We start from the raw sequence: 19,548 nt of genomic DNA, 5'->3' as shown, positions 1-19,548 counted from the left end.
AGCAGAAAGACGATGCAGAAGGCCACTCAGGGGGCGGGAGGAAACTGCATCTGGGGAGACTCTGCCTCAAATAAAGGGAAGGGGGCTATGCAGAGACATGGAGGACATTGGCGCTGCGTCCAAAGGCCCTTCCCAGGTGTCTGCATAGGCCTCCTTTGGGACCTGCCCGAAACGTCAGTAACGCACTGGGCTGCCCCGCCGCTGGGACCTGACCCCCCTTGGGGATCACTCTCCCCGTAGCCCCGTCTGTCACACACCCTTCCCACAAACAGAGCAGCAGGCATGGGGGAAAAAAAGGAAACTTTGTGCAGAGGACAAAGGCGCAAGGAAGGCGTGTGCACCCTAAAGAGAGGGTGCCCCGACCCAGGACAGGAGACTGCCCCTCTGCGCACTGCCAAGAGCATCTGGATGGTGCGGACGAAGGGAAACAGTCAGGGCCCCGGGTCCCCGAGGACACCAAAGGCGCAGCCCCAGGGCCAGGCACCGAGTTGAGGGGCGCGGAGTTAGGCGAGGGCGCCAATCGTTGCACATTCATGTACTCTGGGCTAGAATTCTAGGCCCGGGAATGGGGAGAAGCTGGGGACGTGGGGAAGAGGAGGAGGTACGGGGAGAGGCTGGGGGAAGAATTTGGGGAGATAGTTGAGGATGGGAAAGCCCACCGGAGGGGAGAGGGGGAGGTGAGGAGCCAAACTATGGCTGGCAGGCTCTATGCCCTGTGATCTATTTTTAATTTTTAGACCAGGTCTCACGGGAACCACATTAGCCCCGAACTCCTAATTCTCCAGCCTCCTCTAAGCGCCGGGATGACAGGTGTGGCCGCTGTGCGGGGCCGTCCCTGCTGTCCTCTACATCAGCGCGCGGGTCCCTTTGTCCCCGTCGCCTCTGCAAGGTCCCCGCGCTGAGGGGGAAACCCCGGCCCCGGCGGCGCACGCGCACACCCGCCCGGCTTCCCCACAGCCCTTCGTCTTCGGCCCCCGCACGGTTGCCATGGCAACCGCGAGGGCGGGAACACGGGGAAGACCCCGCCGGCAGCCCGCCCCCGCCGCCCTCGCCAGGAGCTCCAACTCTGGTTTGAGCCGGTTTCCCCGGACCGCGTGGGCGTTGGGGCGGTGAAGGATTCCCCTCGTCCCCTGGGAGGCGCAGCGGATAGCGCATGCGCGCGGGGCGTGCCCCCCGCCCCCCAACACACGCAGGGAAAGCCCAGGTGAGAGGAACAAAGCACTCCGCGCTTGCGCCCTGCGTGACTATTAGGCTCTCCTGGTCTCCTTGGCAACGGCGCGGAACTCCCCTCCCGCACCCCTCCCGAGGCCAGGGATTTCCCCGCCGCTAGTGCGCAGGCGCGGCCCGGGATTCCGGGCGACCGGGCTTTTCTACAGAACAAAGGCTGTCGCCTTGCCTTTTCCGCGCCTGTCGGCGTCATTTTTATTTTGACACAGTGTCTTAGTATGTGGCTCAGCCTGGCAATGCTCCTGCCTCAGACTCCACATTGTTGGGGTGCCCTCACTCTGCAGGGACTCGCTCTGCAATGCGGACCTGGGGCCCCTGCCCCTCCTGCTGGCTTTCTCCTTCTGTCCCCGGGAGGTCCCCGGTGCGTGCGCCCTACCCAGCGACGCCTCCCCGCTCCGCGTGGTGTCTCCAGTTCCCTGTCGTTAGTGGAAGGGACTTAAACGACCGTAGTCCCCGGAAGCTGGGTGTGGCGGGGCATCCGGGTGCCAGCAGAAGGGAGGCGCAGGGAGAATGGTTCAAGGTCAACCTTTGCCGCATCAGACTGTCTCAAACTGCGAGGTTTCGTTTTCACTGTTTATGTGTAAAGTGTTTTGTCTGGACACACACGTACGTACATATGTTCGTGCACTACGTGTGTATCTGGTGCCCTGGAGAGATCAAAGTGGTCACCGGAGCCCCTAGGCCTGGACTAACAGCCGTGAAGTCCCAGAGCCTACGGAGGCAACTCTCCAGCTCCCTGAATTCTTTCCTTCTTTCTTTTCTTTTCTTTTCTTTTTTTTCTTTGAGACAGGGTTTCCCTGTGTAGACTTGACCTTCCTGGACTCACTTTGTAGACCAGGCTGGCCTCGAACTCACAGTGATCCGCCTGCCTCCCGAGCACTGGGATTAAAGGCGTGCATCACCACTAGCCCGGCTTCCTTCCTTCTTTCTTTCTTTCTTTTTTTAAAGAGATGTTTTGTACCCCAGGCTGGCCTTGAACACCTGTCAGCCCCAAGAACGCAACCAAGATAACCTTACCTAAGTTTTAGCTGGTTGGATATAAACACCCCCTCACCCCCAAGACATGATTTCTCTGTGTAGCCATGGCTGTCCTGGACTCCCTTGTAAACCAGGCTGGCCTTTGAACTCACAGAGATCCACCTGCCTCTGCCTCCTGACTAAAGGCTTGCCCAATCACACCCGGCCAGGGACCTGTTTTCTAACTGAGGTACCTGGAGCCGCAAGCACGGTGGGTCCTTAGCCTCTCTGTCCCTGCTGCATAGTCACTGCAAGGGGGGAGAACCGCACAGTGGGGAGGGTGGGGGGTGGAGTGGGGGATGGCACCTGTGCAGGTGCAAGAGCTTCGGGCTGCTGCCTGGCGCCCCCCACCCACCCATCCCCCCCAACCCTCACTAAAGCTCCCTGCACACTGCAGTCCTGGTCTCCCCGCCGGCTTAGCGCACCACAGGACTGTCCAGCTTGGTAGCCTTTCTCCCCACAGGGCCTTCAGGATCTTGCGGCTCAAACTGGCCACAGAGTCACGGTAGAATGTGCCCATGACCTCCTGAGTGTTTTTTGACTTTCCAGTTGTGGCCTGCAGCCCAGGCCACACATGCTAGCCAAGCGCTGTCACTCAGCTGTGCATGGGCCCATCCTGAAACGCTGCTTACTGCCGCAGGCTATTTTTTCCGTCCTGTCCAGGGAGCAGTGTGCCTCTCCCTCCGCGGCTCTCTTGATTAGCAGAACTCTCACACAACCTTCAGAGCCTGCCTCCACTTGACCAAACTAACCCACTTCGTCCCAGCCCTGGCCCTTGAGAGCTGGGGACAAGAAACTAAGAGGACAGGTCTTGAGGGTGACACAGTTACTCTGTTGGGAGAAACCAAGAAAAAAACTAGAAGCAAGTGACAACTTTGTGTATGCTGATAAATTCCCCCACTTGCCCCACCCTTGTGTTGGGGTTCCCCGCGGCAGGCCTGTAGCCAGGGCCAGGAGTACAGATTGCTTGCTGACTGTGTGACTGCTTTTCCTATCCAACCTTTTTGTTTTGTTTTGACTTTTTGAGACAGGGTTTCTGTGTGTAGCCTTGGATGGCCTGGAACTTATTCTGTCCTCTGCCTCCCAAATGCTGGGATTAAAGGCTTGTGCCGCCACCACCACCTGTCCTATGCAGCCATCTTCAGATAGGGGCATGGCCCGGGTGCAAGCCAACTTTCTACACACAGTGACAAGCAGTGTGTGCTGCCCACGGGTTTCTGGGTCTCTCCCAGGCCGATGCAACTAGAGAAAACAGTTCTGGGTTCAAATCCCATATCTACTCCCCCCCACGACCCATGGCCTCAGCCAGCCCAGCAAACTCATGTTCCCTGTGCCTCAGGTGGGAGAAACCCACCGCGGGGAACCGGCCTTGCCGCTCAGACTCAAGGTGGGGACAGTCTGCCGCTTCCCGGCTATGTGACCCCAAGCCTCAGCCACCTCTTTGCCCTGCTATCCAGGGGGGCTGTCAAGTCAGAACCGGTGGATGGGGCATGGTCACCACACAGCCGCTTCCCTTACCCACGGTCCCCACCACACAGGCAGACATGGGCCTCAGGCAGCCTCGCCACAGACTTTATTGGGCGGGTGCTCAGCCAGGCTCCGCAGGGCACACAGGGGCTGGGATGTTGCTCGGAGCAGGGACCCTCTGGGTTGTTGGACCTATGTCACAGCAGGGAGAGCCCCAGGCCTGGAACTCTACGGATCCCCCGGCAGGCCTGGCTGGAGGGGCACAGCTGACTCGGGCAAGCTGGACTCCGCCTGGTTCCGTCACTTGGGCGCGTTGAAGGGCAGCGCACGCTGGTTCATCGGGTTGTCCGGGGAGCGCAACCACTCTTTCTTCAGCAGCTGCTTCAGCTGCGACAGCCGCATGTTGGGGTTCTCCTGCTTCAACCGTGGCAGATGCACCTCTTCGAATGCGGTGAAGGCTGCGCGCATGCGGCGCTCTGGGTGCCGGTCCGCGTCCTCTGCAACACTGCAGGCCAAGGAGTCAGGCCCCGCCCCCACCGCCCAGGCCCCGCCCCCAACCCTCCGCCGGCCCCGCCCACCTGAGCACAGCTATGGCGTCTTCTACAGTGCGCGCCTCCACGCTGCCCTCATCCTGCAGGCGCCGGTTCAGGTTCTCCTCCAGCGGCACCTCCAGGTGGCTCTTGGCCTTCTCCACTGCGGGGGACAGGGGTGCGATGTGAGCGTGCGGCCGTGGGCCAAGTCTCGGGGATCCCCGCTTGGGGCCCAGTGCGCACCTGGTTCCGCGCGCTGCTCCCGGCGCAGCGAGTCCTCGATCTGCGCGCGTGTGACCTTGGCGGGCGCCACCCGCGGGGCCTTGCCGCCCTTGAGGCGTGAGTCCTCCTCCTCCAGCAGGCGCTGCGTCTCCTTCTTGCGCTCCAGCTGCTCCAGGCGTCGCTTCTCCTTCTCCTCCTGCAGCAGCAACAGGGTCTCCATGGGAGGCTCCGCGGTCACACGCTGGCTGCGGCCCCGGGGTGGGACCCCGGTTCCCTCCTTCCCGACCACCCAGGGCACTAGTGTGTGGAAGGACCTGTGCAGCTAGTGTTTCACAGGGGTACGCTGTGTGTCTTCGCCCCAGGCACGGGGCAGGAGGGCCTGCCTGGGGTCTAAGTCAAAGGTATTTGACGGCGGCTAAGAGTCAGCCTCAGTTTCTCCGTTAGCCCGAGGCAGCTTCCTGAGGCTCCTCCGCCCCAGCCCTGTCCCACCACAGGGCCTTTGCACCGCAGCCTGCCCTGTGGGGTCCCTCCACAGTCTCTGAGCATCCCATTCCCAGTCTTGAGGATCTCTTCTGTCCCGGGGCGGAAGGCCCTGAAGGAACTCCGAGCTGCGGAGGAGGCTGAGGCAGCGGCGCCTGAGCGCAGGCCGTCCCGGTCCATAAACCCTAGAGGCAAAGGAAGCTGCTACCCGGCATCTCTGCGGCCAGCGGGGCAGTGACCCGCGGAGGGGACCGGGATCTCTGCCGCCACCTAGCGGGCTGCCCTGGCAGCACCTGCCCCAGGCCACTCCATGGACCCTGTAGGCCCCAGGGGCTCAAAGGTAGACAGACCTCTGACAGGCAGCCCCACCCCAGCCAGCCACCACGCGTCCCTCCAAGGCTACCCAGAGCCCCACGACACTGTCCCACCTACCTTGCGCTGCTCCTTCCGCATCACGTGTTTGTCCTCATCCTTCCAGTAAGCATCTTCCAGCTCCTTCTGTTTCTTGGCATCAGCTGCCGCCTTGGCTTCAGCCCTCCGCGCTCGGGCAGCTGCCGACTTACTGTTCTCGCCCTGGAACTTCTTGGGCATCCCTCAGCAGGCTGCAGGGGGACACCCAGGAGGGCTGCACTGCGACTGGGGCCCAACCCTCTCCACGATTTACACACCACACACAAAACTCAGTTTTGGTTTTTCGAGACAGGGTTTCTCTGTGTAGCCTTGGCTGTCCTGGACTCGCTCTGTAGACTAGGCTGGCCTCAAACTCACAGCGATCCGCCTGTCTCTGCCTCCCGAGCGCTGGGATTAAAGGTGTGCGCCATCACACCTGGCTACAAAAGCCATTTTTTAGACACGGTCTCTCTATGTATGCCAGATTGGGCTGACAACACAATCCTGTCTGACTCATGGCAGCCACTGGGATGGCAAGGGGCAACATGTCCCTCTGGTCAGCATTTCCTCCCATTTTAGGATATGTAACCCTGCACCCACAAAGCCTCAGCCACACCCCAGCCCCTCACTGGGGGATTCTAGGCAGGGGTGCTACTGTTGAGTCTCTCCAGAGCTTTTTGTGATTATTTTTTATTTTTTGGTTTTTTTTTCAAGACAGGGTTTCTCTGTGTAGCCTTGGCTGTCCTGGACTCGCTTTGTAGACCAGGCTGGCCTCGAACTCACAGGGATCCACCTGCCTCTGCCTCCTAAGTGCTGGGCTTAAAGGCGTGCACCACCATACCTGGATCGTGATAATTTTTTACAACTACAATCACAGTGATGTATGGTGACCACCACTGCCTAGTCCAAAAGGGCCCTTTCGTCTCAGCTGTCACTTCTGTCCCCTGCCACAGCCCCTGATCTACTTCCCCTGACTGTCTCTGGAGGCATTACTGTGTTGTGTCATCTTCTGTGCTGTACAATGCTCCGCAGTAGCCGTGCTGTGCAGCTTTATCTAACATCCACTGACACCACAGTGCCCTGCACAGTGCCTCCCGCCACCACCTGGTGTCCTAGTGTAGACTGTGCACAGAGCTCCTTCACTGTCTCCTGGTTCAGAATCTGTGCAGATTGGGGGATACCATGCGGCCTGTGAGCCTAACCCCGGATCACTGCAGATCCGTTGGGGAGACACTCCATAGACTAACTCAACTGGAGGGCCCAGCACCTTAACTGGGGTAGCCAGCCACTCGCAGTGTAAGTGACAGACTGCGGAGTCAGACCTGCTGGTGAGGCAGAGGCCATGCTGCTAGGCTGTCAGGGGCACCCCTCTTCTCGTTAGTGTGCTGAGGTGTGCCTGTGATCCAAACCCTGGAGAGGCTGAGGCATGAGGAGCGACAGTTTCCGGCCATCTTAGCTACACATGAGACCGTATTAAAAAGCCCAAAACGCACCTGCACAGGCCTGTAGCAGGCCGGCTCATCTGCAACTGCCTCTGCCTTCCCCACACCTCCAGCTCAGTGCCCCCAAATTAGGGTGACAGTCCCAAGTGGCCCAGGACCACCAGGACACCACCACCCTCAAGCCCTCTCCATGTAAGTTCCCCTCTCTGGTCCTACTGAAACCCCCATGCATCTGCAGCCACACACGGGGGAGGTTCCCACGGCGTGGAGCATGTAAGGCCCTGGGGCTGGAATAAGGCCGTGTTGACAGGGTCCTCGGAGGCTTCCGTGGGTAAGTGAGGAGAGAAGGGTGGCAGGGCTGGGGACACATTCTTTTTTGTTGTTGTTTGTTTTGGTTTCTCTATGTAGTACTGGCTGTCTTGGGCTCGTTTTGTAGTCCAGGCCGGCCTCGAACTCTCAGCGATCCACCTGCCTCTGTCTCCCGAGTGCTGGGACTAACGGTGTGCGCCACCACTCCCAGCTTGGGGACACACTCTTATCTGCCTTATAAGGCACCACTCAGCAGCTGTGGGTGAGGGCTGGGCTGGCTGCTGTGGGACCCACGCGGGCAGGGGTCCTGAGAGCTGGCTACATTGTCAAAGCCATCCATTCCTAGCAGTCTTGAGGGCACCGCCTTACTGGCCAGTGGTGACATGAGGCAGGTTCTTGCAGGGAAGTTGTACCCTGAGCTCCGCCCACCCGAACTGGAAACGGATCAACAGACAGGGGCAGGGCAAGGGGTGCACGGGGGCAGCTTGGCTCCCGGCGCTTGCTCTGTCCCTGTGGCCAAGTCACTCCTGTGTGCCTCGGTTTCCTGATCAGGGACACAGTGTGGATTCTGACTCCAGCTGGACCCCAGACAGTTCCCCCTGAACCCCTAGCTCCTCACTGGGCCGACAGCTTGGCTCGCCTGCAGAAGCCCCGAGCATTCTCTTCCCTGCTGCAGCCTCACCTGCCTCGGTTTGAGCCTTAAACCCAACCACCAGCCCTCAGCCCTGCCCTCCTCTTTACCCCTGGCCTGGAACTTTCCATCCTCCTGCCTCAGCAGGGCTGGGACGACAGGTGAGTATCTGGTTTGCCAGGTTTCCGTTCCTCTTCTGGCCCAGTAAACGCCAGTTAGAACGGCAGGCTGGGCCAGCAGAGGCAGGTGGACACCTCCGAGCTCCAGACCAGGCGAGTCTACACAGTGAGAGCCTGCCTTGGGAGTCACCCCAGCTCAGGTGCGGGCACGGCGAACGCCGACCGGAGCTCCCGGTCTTTCCCAGAGGCACATTAGTAGGGGTGTGTGTTGGGGCGGAGGCGGCACTTGGAACTGTTTTTCTCCGGTCGGGGCCCCGGCGTCTTGCCAGGCTGGGCAGGGCTCACACCCGTCCTGCCTGAGTGGCGACTGCACACTTATCACGTTATCGTTATCCCTAGGAAGCCGCGAGCACTGAAAGGGCCCTCACCACCTCCGCCTCCCGACCTACGAACCACAACCACCAGCAAAGACATTCCTATGCCGGACATCGCGGGCGCCCGCCTCTGATCCCAGCACCTGGCTAAGCTGAGGCAGGAGGATTACAACGAGAACGAGGCAGCCTAGGCCAAAAACTGAGCCCATAATTCCAAATAACCCCCTTCCAAAAGGTGTCCGCAGGGTTCCCCGCGGCTGCCAAGCTGCGCGGCAGGAGGAAAATCGCGGAAAACGCCGCCGCCTCCTCCAGGAAGCCCACCCGGCTCGACTCGGGCCCGGAAACGGGCTCGGCTTCCCGCGAGCCGCTGCGCCTGCGCGCTGGGAGCGCCCCACCACCGGGCACCCCACCTCCGGTTCCACCCTCCCGCCGGCGGGACCCCCGGCCCGAGCCGCGCCCGCCCAGCGTGCCCCACGGCCCGGCTCCGCCCGCGCCGCGGCCGCTCCTACCTCTTCCCCCGGCACCAGCCCGGTCGCGTGACGATGACGTCGACGCGCCTGCGTACTAACCTGTCGGCGGCGCGCCGCTCATGACGTCCCAGGTGCCGCCATCTTGGTAGAGGCAGTTCCAACCAATTTTTCTTTAAACCAAAGCACTCAGCCAATGCTGCCAAGCTCTTCGTCTCTTTTCCAAGCAAAATGTATCCTGAAATATCACGTCACGTGCCCATTTCAGATACTGATGAGCAAAGACGGAAGACGAAAGCTACAATCTAAATCGTGACCTTCCCAAGCTGGCCGCTGCCCAGAGAAAAGATGGCGTCGCCGGCGCCACGCCGGCCGACGGCCCGTACTGCGTAGCTGGGCCGCCAGGGGGCGTCGGTGGCCCGCGCAGGTGCCGGCCTGGTGGCTCCTGCGCACTTTTCTTGGCTAAGGGCTCCCGCAGCGCAGGGCGGAGAAACTGAGGCTCAGAGGGACTAGAAATGGAATTGTATTAACATGCGGCCGACCTAGCAGGGCATGGCATCATTCGTCCAGCACGGTGGGGCCCGAGGCAGGACGGCAAGCCTAGGCCGAGAGAGACAAACGACTTGCTAAGTGGGTCGCAGCTGCTCGGCGCCCTCCCTGCCGCCAAGGCCGACGATGGTCACTGTTTATTCTCTTCGCTTTTTCTTTTTCTTTTTGTTTGCTGGTTGTTGTTATTTTGGTTTTTCGAGACAGGGTTTCTCTGTGTCGACTTGGCTGCCCTGGACTCGCTTTGTAGACCAGGCTGGCCTCGAACTCACAGCGATCCACCTGCCTCTGCCTCCCGAGTGCTGGGATCACAGGCGCGCGCCACCACGCCTGGCGTCCCTCTTTGTTTTTTCTGTACTCACCTCCAGCTACGTCCTCTTTTTGGCCCTTCTGTTCCATCATTGGCAATTGAATCCATCTTCGTCTGCCACACTAAAGCTGTAGTGCGTCTCTGTCACAACCTGAGTCACCCCCGCTGGGTCCTGAGTCACCCCCGCGGGTGCCCCTGCTCTGCCGCCCACCGCGCGCCCCTTGGTCTTCCTCCACCGCCTCCTCCGAGCCAGCTTTCCTCACTTCCCCTCAGCCCAGCCCCTGCAGCCGCCTTCACAAAATTACCAGCCCGGGTTGTGCCTGCTGCTGCTTCCCCATGGCTGTGACGCTGGCATGAGGGAACCTGCGGCACAGGGTGGTGTTTGGCATCTGGAAAGCGGGAGGCACAGGGCAGGAGAGGGGCAGGGCTGGAAGGGGGTGCAGCTCCCCACTGTGCCCCGAAGCCCAGGAACTCCTGATTCATCCAAAGAACTTGACGTGGGTTAAAAAAACAAACAAACAAAAAAACCCGAGGTCCAAATCTACGCGGAGGAGCTCTTCAGGGTGAGCCCCTGTGACTAGGCTTAGAGGTTCACAACCAAAGTGAGAGGCCCACTGGGGTCACAGGCGAGGATTTCCAGGCAAGAGCCGCGCTTTGATAAAAAGACATTTACGTTTGTTTGTTTGTTTGTTTGTTTTGTTATTCGAGACAGGGTTTCTCTGTGTAGCTGTCCTGGACACATTCTGTAGACCAGGCTGGCTTCGAACTCACAGAACTCCGCCACCTCCCGGCGACATGTACGTTTTGAAGGTTCCATTTTCCAGCACTCGGGAGGCAGAGGCAGGTGGATTGCTATGAGTTCGAGGCCAGCCTGGTCTACAAAAGGGAGTCCAGGACAGCCAAGGCTACACAGAGAGACCCTGTCTCGGAAAACAAAAGAAAAAGAAAGAAAACAGAAGGTGAGGCGTCTATTGCTGTGAGAGGGAAAGATGGCCAAGTGGGACTAGGTGCCCCACACGCTGACCACAGCGGAAGCTGGCTCCGGACCCGTGTGGTGGAAGTTATGAAGGACGCGAAGGAAGGAGACACAACTGTCAAGACGGCAGTGTAGTCTGTGTAACACTAACGTCAGACCCCAGAGGGGACAGCCAAGCTGCGGGGTCCCGGCCCGGCACACAGTATTTCTGTTCTACGACACACTCAATTTGTCTGAGATCCACAGAAAAATAGTAGCTGACCAGTACCTGGTGTGGTAGCATTTGGTGGCCCTGGGAAGGCTGAGGCAGGACAATGATCAGTCTGAGACCAGCCTGTGCTGAATAGTACGATATGTGTATATAAAAAAAGTGGGTGCTGGGGCTAAGTGGATAGAGTACTTTTAGCTCAGTTGTTAGAGTACTTGGGGCTCAGTGGGTAGAGTGCTTGCACAGACAAAGCTTGAGCTCATAGCTAGACATGATGGCACCCCCTCTTTTTTTGTTTTATTTATTTACTAGGTTGGGCGCGTTGGTGTACGCCTTTAATCCCAGCACTTGGGAGGCAGAGGCAAGTGGATCTCTGTGAGTTCGAGGCCAGCCTGGTCTACAGAGTGAGTCCAGGACAGCCAAGGCTACACAGAGAAGTCTTGTCTCAAAAAAAAAAAACACGAACAAAAGAAAGAAAAATACTATGTTTGCTTCCTTGAGTGACAGGAGGAAAGGCTGGGCTCCATGACAGACAACAGTACCTTAGGGACCTAAAGAGAAATGCAAACGTTTGTTCCTGATAATTCATAGCCTGTGTTTGTTATCAAACCTATTCATTTTATCTAAATGGCAAAGTTCATATGTGACATTGGTTTGGCTCCATGATAAATTTGCACTTTGTTTGGAGACAGAAACTCAAGTTGCCATACTGACCTCTTCTTGCTGATGTTGAGACAGATCCGTGTGTGGGGCAGACTGATCTCCAACTAAAGGATTTGCTGCCTCAGCCTCCTGCGTGTTGAGAGTAAAACTGTGAGCAGCACCCTGTGTGTGTTGGGCATGGAACCCAGTGCTTCATGCATGCTAGGTAAGCACCCTACCAACGGGGCTACCATCACTCCATGCACTGAGCAACTACCACTCCATGCACTGAGCTAATAACACTCCATGTACTGAGCTAATAGCACTCCATATACTGAGCTAATAATAGCACTCCAAGTACTGAGCTAATAGCACTCCATGTACTGAGCTAATAGCACTTAATAGCACTCCATGTACTGAGCTACCAGTACTCCATGCACTGAGCTAATAGCACTCCATGTACTGAGCTAATAGCACTCCATGTACTGAGCTACCAGTACTCCATGCACTGAGCTAATAGCACTCCATGCACGAAGCTAATAGCACTCCATGCACTGAGCTCATAGCACTCCATGCACTGAGCTACCAGCACTTCATGCACTGAGGTAATAGCACTCCATGTACTGAGGTAATAGCACTCCATGCACTGAGCTAATAGCACTCCATGCACTGAGCCAATAGCACTCCATGCACTGAGTTAGAAGCACTCTATCCACTGAGCTACCAGCACTCCATGCACTGAGCTAATAGCACTCCATGCACTAGGCTACCAGCTCTCTACCAACTGAGCTGCTGCCCCAGGCACTAGAACTTTCTATGAAGTAGATCTGGCTATATAGGCCAGGCTGTCCTCCAGTCCTGATGTTTCATCTGCCAACGCAGGGACTGGCAGGAGGGGGCTCGTTCCTGGCTCTAAGTCAGTCAGGGACACAGCACCTCAAAGAGCACCTCACCCAGTGAGCCACCAGCACTCAGGAATAGGAAGAGGATCAGGGAGATCTCAATGCCCTTGTTCTAAGCCTTTTCCTCTGACACACCTTGGAAAACACCTTGAAGAACTTTCTATATGCTCCTCCCAAAAGGTACATTTTTCACACGCTTGCAAAACTCATCTGCTCAGGACCAGGCTGTAATCTTCTGCAAAAGAAATACTTCTGAGGTCACACCACCTCAGCCAGCAAGCTCGGGTCAGCCATCACAGCCAGAGTAAACTGTTCACACCCGGGACTACACTGAAGAGAGGGTGAAAGTGAAGCTCAGAAGTGGAGCCCCTGCCTAGAATCCCCCAGGGAGGGGCTGGGGTGTGGCTCAGGGGTGGAGCCCCTGCCTAGAATCCCCCAGTGAGGGGCTGGGGGCGTGGCTCAGGGGTGGAGCCCCTGCCTAGGATCTCCCAGTGAGGGGCTGGGGTGTGGCTCAGGGGTGGAGCCCCTGCCTAGAATCCCCCAGTGAGGGGCCGAGGGCGTGGCTCAGGGGTGGAGCCCCTGCCTAGAATCCCCTAGTGAGAGGCTGGGGCGTGGCTTAGGGGTGGAGCCCCTGCCTAGAGTCCCCTAGTGAGAGGCTGGGGCGTGGCTTAGGGGTGGGACATCTGCCTAGAATCCCCCAGGGAGGGGCTGGGGCGTGGCTCAGGGGTGGGGGCTAGGGACTATTCTTCGTTCTGTCCCAAGCAGTGGACATAAAAGAAAAACAAAATTAATGTGTTGGGAGAAAATGGTGTCAGTTCGGGTAAAATGAAATCCAAATCCAGTTTCGCATCACACAGTTAATGGCAGGAGACTCGTTGTGGCTTTGTCACCAAGCCAGCACCACTATACGAGAAGGGATCTCTGAGATCCCTGGGCTGCCCAGCCCCTCCTGCCACCCTGAGACCCAGAGGGAGGGCTTGCGTCCCTCCTTGCCTCACTGCTTCTGCTTTCTTTCTCTTCTTTCTTTCTTTCTTTTTTCTGTCTTTCTTTCTTTCGTTCTTTCTCTCAGAATTCAGGTAAAACACCCCAAACAGGATGAATCCCTATGATTTGAAATTTTCTTCATTTGAGTTTAGAGGCAGGTCTCTCTTGGCAGCCCAGGCTGACCTGGAACTTGCAGCAATCCTTCTGCCTCCACTTGGCCGTTGTGACTGCCTTGATTTTAGTTTTGTTGTTGCTGTGTTCTTGTGTGTCTCTGAGTTATTTGTTTATTCCTGTGTGTGTGCACCACGTGGGGCCCTAAGGATGGCGCTCGGGGGTCTTGGGACTCTTTCTTCTTTTCCTGAGGCAGGCTTTCTCACCGAACCGGAGGTCCCCGCTGTGCTGGATTGGCCAGCTAGTGAGTTCCCTGAGCGTTCTCTTGTCTCTATGGCCCCACGGCTGAGATGCCAGTGGCATGCCTGGTAGATTTTGTTTCTTTAAATTTAATGTGTATAATAGTTGTGCCTGCCGGTCTGTCTGCACAGAGAGAGAAGAGGGCACTAGGTCCCCTCAGCTGGAATTACAGACAGCTGTGAGCTGCCGCTGTGGTGCTGGGAGTCGAACCCAGGTCCTCTGCAGGAGCCCCGGGTGCTCTGTGCTGCTGAGCTGTCTCTTCAGCCCTCTTGTCTCATTTATTTGATCAAAGTTCATGTAAAATGAGACTCCAGTCCACGGGCCCTTGGTTTCTTCTCCTCAGAGGACCTCCCACCTCTGTCAAGTCTCAGAATGTTCCACTGCCAAACTGTTGCCAGTCACGCCGGCCCCTCCCCCACACTGTCCTGTCCTGGACCTTTCAAGTCAGTGCAGTGTGTCACTGAGGGGACTGTGTCACCTGTCCCCCGAGGAGCTTGTGTATCGGTTTCCTCCCAGAGCCTGGGATGGGACTGGCTGCAGATTCCTGCTCCGTGGCCTGACGCTGCACCACGTGCTGGTCCCACCTCAGGCCTCAGGACCACAGTGGCCGCAGATTCTCATCTGCCCCGGGGGCTTGTGCAGCTGCAGCCCAGCCGGGGCCCTCCCCCGTGAACTGCCCTGTCTGTGACTCACCTGCAGGCATCTTGTCTCAAAACAAATGTTTGAGAAAGGACCAAATCCAGCAATGGCCCTGCAGCCTAATGGGAGGTGGGTGGCCGGGCGGGCACGAAGCCCAGCATGTGACGGGGCCCCTGGGGACAAAGCGGAGGCCATGGCCTGTTTGCTTTCTGGAGTTGACCCCTCTCCTCCTCTCTTGCCACAGTTTGCTGTGCTGGATAACGTGGGCTGTGTAGCACTGATGCGGGGACAATCTGCAGACTTTTTGCCTACATCAAACATGGGCCAACAGCTGCCCGTTGGGGGCTGTTCTTGTGACAGGCACAGCTCCGGGGGGGAACTGAACCCGAACCCACATTCTTCCTTCCTTTTTCCTCCCCCTGCCCCTGCCCCCGCCATGTTTGTTCAAGATAGAGTCTTACTATGTGGCTCTGGCAGTCCTGGAACTCCCTCCGTACCAGGCTGGCCTTGAACTCACACACCATCCTGCCTCTGCCGGGGTTAAAGGGGTGCGCCGCCTTGTCCAGCTCAACAAATATAAATCTTGTTGATACTTGATTTTTTTCTTTTTAAAAAATATAAATTGTGTTATAGGTAATTATGTGCATGTGTGTGCCTGGCGCGGCAGGGGTCAGAGGTGGGCACCGGATTCCCTGGAGCTGTGAGACACCCGGTGTGGGTGCTGGGAACTGAGCCTGGATCCTCTGCAGGAGTGGCTCAGGCTCTTAGCTCCCAAGCCACCTCTCCAGACTGGTGGGGCTGATCTGGAGTTCCGAGGTGTTCCAGTGTCAGCTGCTTGCCCCACCCCCTACCCCACCCCACCCCCCAAATCCTTGTCCTGTGGACAAATTCTCATGCATTCAGGATGACTCGGTGTGAACCTTCCTCCCAAACTGTCCCTGACTGGAAAATAAAAGCAGCTTCCAAACCTATAGAGATGAGAGGGTTTTGTTTTGTTTTTCTTTTCAAATTTACCACTTGAGGCTGGGCGGTGGTGCACGCCTTTAATACCAGCACTTAGGAGGCAGAGGCAGGTGGATCTCTGTAAGTTTGAGACCAGCCTGGAAGATAGCGTGTGTTCCAGGACAGCCAGAGCTCAGAGAAACCCTGTCTCGAAAAACAAAACAAATTTACCGCTTGCGTCCTTTGTCCATCTCACGCTGTGTCCAGTGCGCCCTGCTTGCCCCTCCCCTCAGCCTTGTGCTCCCTTCTTTCTACTCCTCCCCCCCCCCCGAGATTTTTCACAGGAAATCATGATGCAACACGCCCAGCACATGAAGATTTTATACACTTTAGCTTCATGAGAACTTGTTCAAAACCCTACAAAGATTATCTTGAAAAGATGACTCAAAGGTTAAGATTGCTTGCTGATCGTCCTGGTAGAGGTGTGTGTGGGTGTGTGTGTGGTCTCTGGGAAGACTTGCACTCATTTGCACAGAAAAACACGCTTATACACATAACTAAAAAAATAATAATTTTATTTATTTTTCAAGATAGACTTTCTCTGTGTAGCCCTGGCTATCCTGGACTTGCTTTGTAGACCAGGCTGGCCTTGAACTCACATCGGCCCGCCTGCCTCTGCCTCCTGAGTGCTGGAATTAAAGGTGTGCCCCAACACGCCGAGCTAAATAATAATTCTTTTTAAGATTTATTTGCCGGGCGTGGAGAGAAACCCTGTCTTGAAAAGAATTTTATTTATTTTATATGTATATGAGTGCTCTATCTGCATGTACACCTGCAGGTCAGAAGAGGGCATCACCAAGTATAGATGGTTGTGAGCCACCATGTGGTTGCTGGGGATTGAATTTAGGACCTCTGGAAGAGCAGACAGTGTTCTTAACTGCTGGGCCATCTCCAAAATAATACTTTTTTTTTTTTAATTAAGCAAGCCTGTGGTGCTGCACACCTTTGATCCCAGCACTAGGGAGGCGGAAGCAGGCAGATCTCTGAGCTGGAGGCCAGCCTGGTCTACAGAGTGAGTCCCAAGACATCCACAGCTACACAGAGAAACCCTGTCTTGAAAAACCAATGATAACAACAAATAAAATTCATAGGCACAGAAATAAGGCTTCTCCAGAGGTTGGTGCTCCCACTGGGCTTATATCCCACAATAAGAAAAAGCCAAAGGCACGTAGGCTCACAATACATGTGTGTGGCCTCCTTAGCACTTAGCTTCTTAACTATGAGGCCGTATCTTGTGTGTTGTATGTTGTGTGTGGTAGCTGTTGAGAGCCGAACTCTGATAAAACAGGGTAAGCAAATCCTCAATAGTTCCTGCTTTGGAATTAAACCTATCAGATATACTGAGCCAGAAGGCTGAAAATGATGCCCCAACATTATAGAGAGATATTGGGTGACTGTCCAGGGGGCAAACTGTCTCTTTTTTATTTTTCTTGGAAGCTGCTTGCCTGTACTTCCTGCTTACTGAGGTAACAGTTTTATTCCTTCTCAAGTCTTTGATGGAGTTGAAAACTAGGTGGTTACAGTTTTACTATTAAGCTTAGTTGTTTAGGACTTAAGTTGCTTTTAGGAACTGGTTTGTTGTAATGCAGGAAAAAAAAAGATGTTTTTAGGCCTAGATAGATGTTTTTAAGTTGATAGAGATGAGATATGAGAGCGACTGATTTAGGTTCAGAACTTTAGACTCAGCAAGATAGGTGAACGAGATGTTTTCTTCAAGTTTGCCAAATACCAGTAAGCTAAACACTGTAAATATAACTTTTATAAATGGTTTTCCTGATTGCTTCATAAGTGTTCTGTTTTGTTTTGTTTTGTTTTGTTTCCTTTTTTTTTTCCAAGACAGGGTTTCTCTGTGTAGCCCTGGCTGTCCTGGACTCACTTTTAGACCAGGCCTGCCTCTGCCTTCTGAGTGCTGGGATTAAAGGTGTGCGCCACCACTGCCTGACTTTTTTTTTTTTAAATATTTTATTTAATTTTGATTTATGTGCGTTGGTGTGAGGGTGTCAGATCTTGGAGTTACAGACAGTTGTGAGCTGTCATGTGGGTGCTGGGAATTGAAACCGGGTCCTTTGGAAGAGCAGGCGGTGCTCTTAACCACTGAGCCATCTCTCCAGCCCTGCCCTTTTGTTTTTATTACAGAAGAAATGCTGGGATTGTTCTTGAAGTTTATTAAAAGTTCCAAAACCCTGGGCTCACAACCCATGTTGGATGAAACCAAAAAAATATCAACTCAGTGACGCCGTGTCCATCACTGGCTTGGGGCTGAGGGGGGTCGGGCCTTCAGGCGCCAGGCTGACACCCTCTTAAGCCCCACTCTAACTAGCTCCTGTCGGCCCTCAGGCCTTGTTTGTTCGTCCTGTCTCCTCAGCAGCTGCCTGGGGTCCCCTGCTGACCTCCCCGGAGTGCCATCTCAGTCGTGGGGAGTTCAGTGGGTGCTGAGCTCACACAGCCACCTACTGCCCTCCTCTCGCATTCTCTCTCACTCCCGGCTTGTTTGTCAGCCTCTGGCGGCTGAGGCTTGTCTGGAGCTGCACCCCGGGCAAGACTCAGACCCTACCGCAGTGTCAGCTCCGCACACAAGACCGGCAAGTGCTCTACAGCCGAGCCAAGCTGCAGGACTTCTTTCAGAAAAGCATTGTGTAGAATCTGCTGTGTTGCTAGGGCAACTGCACTCGAGCCCCTGCAGTGGAGCCCATTGGCCGGCCAGGTCATGGCGAGAACACAGTGTGGAGAGGTGCGACCCGAGGAGGAGGCTGCAGCGCTGGGGTTCTGTTTTAGCCGGTGATGTGGTGTGCTGGGCGCTGCATCTGAGGAGCCCTAGGTCTGAGGGAGGCCCCCCCAATTCTTCTTGCGCTGTGGGCAGGCCTTGAAGGCTGACTTTGTTCGTGGTGGCTCTACTCTTTGGGGGCTTGGGGCAGGCTCAGGTAGTCCAGGCTGGCTCTGTACTCACCCTGAAGCCAAGGATGACACCTCGGGCTACAGGCCCTCCCACCTCCACCTCCCGAGTGCTAGGATGATGGGTGTGTCCCACCCCAGCGGAGTGCTCCTTGGGTTCTTCAGGGCAGGTGTCCCTGGAGCCAGCCAAGCCTTACGCTGACTCAGCCAAAGGAACTTAACTGTTTCCTGCCTGGTGCGGGCTCTGCTCCTCCTGGCTTCCTGACAGGACCCCTGCTGCCCCAGAGCCAACAGGAATGTTCTCCTGAGCCTTGGATGCCGAGATCGGCAGGGAGCTGGACACAGCCATTGGCCCTGTTGGGGAGGTCGCACCTGGCGCCTCGGGAGGATTAGCGGGGGGGGGGGGGGGGGGGGGGAGGGGGCGCCGTGCTTTGTAGGGGAGGGCAGCAGGCTGCTCTTAGAGAGGGGCTGGAGAGTCTTGGGTGACTCAGCAGGTGGAGCTTCTAAAATTCCTGCTCACAGCCCCCGAGGCTAGAGCTGGGGAGAACAGTCGGGGGCCTGTGCGTGCAAAAATGCTAAAAACAATACTGGGAGACTGAAGTCAGCTGCTCTGTGAAAGGCGCCATACTGAGGGCTCGAAGCGCTTTCACCCCAGGGACCAGAGGGCCTGGAACATTCAAACACAAGAGGAAGAAAAGTTCCCAAAGAGCAGAGCACACGGAGGAGCTGATAACATGCGACAGCCTTTGTGCTAAGTGAGGAACCGGGGAAATCGGGCTGCTCCGAGCCAGGGCAGCACCTCATGATTGTGGGTGAGGCTGCGCTGCGCCTCCCTGCCTGGCCTCTAACGCTGCTGCGGAGATGTTTGCTGTTGAGATATGAAAAAAGAATAGAGGCCAGAGTGAAACAGAAAAGAGGGACAGGAGAGACAGCTCAGTAGGTAAAGGAGTTGCTGCCAAGCCTGAGAGCGTGAGATTGATCCTCCAGTCTCAGTGGAAAAAAAAGAAACAACTCCTGGAGCGTGGTGTCGCTGGCCTTTAATCTCAGCACCGGAGGCAGAGGCAGGCGGATCACTGTGAGTTCGAGGCCAGCCTGGTCTACAAAGTGAGTCCAGGACAGCCAAGGCTACACAGAGAAACCCTGTCTCAAAAAACAAAAAACAAACAAACAAACAAACAAAAAAGAACCAACTCCAGCAAGCTGTCCTTGGCTTCCACATGCCCTGCAGTGATGTGCATCTGCAAACAAACACATACAAGGCATCGACCTTAAAAAAAGAAAATAAGGGCCGGGCGTGGTGGCACACGCCTTTAATCCTAGCACTTGGAAGGCAGAGGCAGGTAGATCTCTGAGTTCAAGGC

General features: G+C 56.1%; 1 protein-coding gene across 2 annotated transcripts; it reads right to left on the bottom strand.

Annotated features, from left to right (window-relative positions):
- Window positions 1-3,794: 3,794 nt before the first annotated feature.
- Window positions 3,795-8,764, bottom strand: CCDC124 (coiled-coil domain containing 124). Of its 2 annotated transcripts, none has more exons than XM_084759630.1 (5): window positions 8,718-8,764; window positions 5,376-5,545; window positions 4,485-4,659; window positions 4,290-4,404; window positions 3,795-4,216 (listed from the first exon to the last, which is right to left on the bottom strand). In XM_084759630.1, the coding sequence occupies exons 2-5, from the start codon at window positions 5,532-5,534 to the stop codon at window positions 4,012-4,014; spliced, it is 654 nt and encodes a 217-aa protein (XP_084615756.1). In that variant the 5' UTR covers window positions 5,535-5,545; window positions 8,718-8,764; the 3' UTR covers window positions 3,795-4,011. The 2 variants fall into 2 exon arrangements, with proteins under 2 accessions (XP_084615756.1, XP_084615757.1); XM_084759631.1 differs by lacking the exon at window positions 8,718-8,764 and adding an exon at window positions 7,826-8,367.
- Between the last annotated feature and the right edge of the window lie 10,784 nt (window positions 8,765-19,548).

This window comes from Acomys minous, assembly GCF_964271855.1.
Source record: "Acomys minous genome assembly, chromosome: 15".
Classification (NCBI taxonomy): domain Eukaryota; kingdom Metazoa; phylum Chordata; class Mammalia; order Rodentia; family Muridae; genus Acomys; species Acomys minous.
Note: the sequence above shows the minus strand (reverse complement) of the source record. Positions and strands in the feature narration are given on the sequence as shown.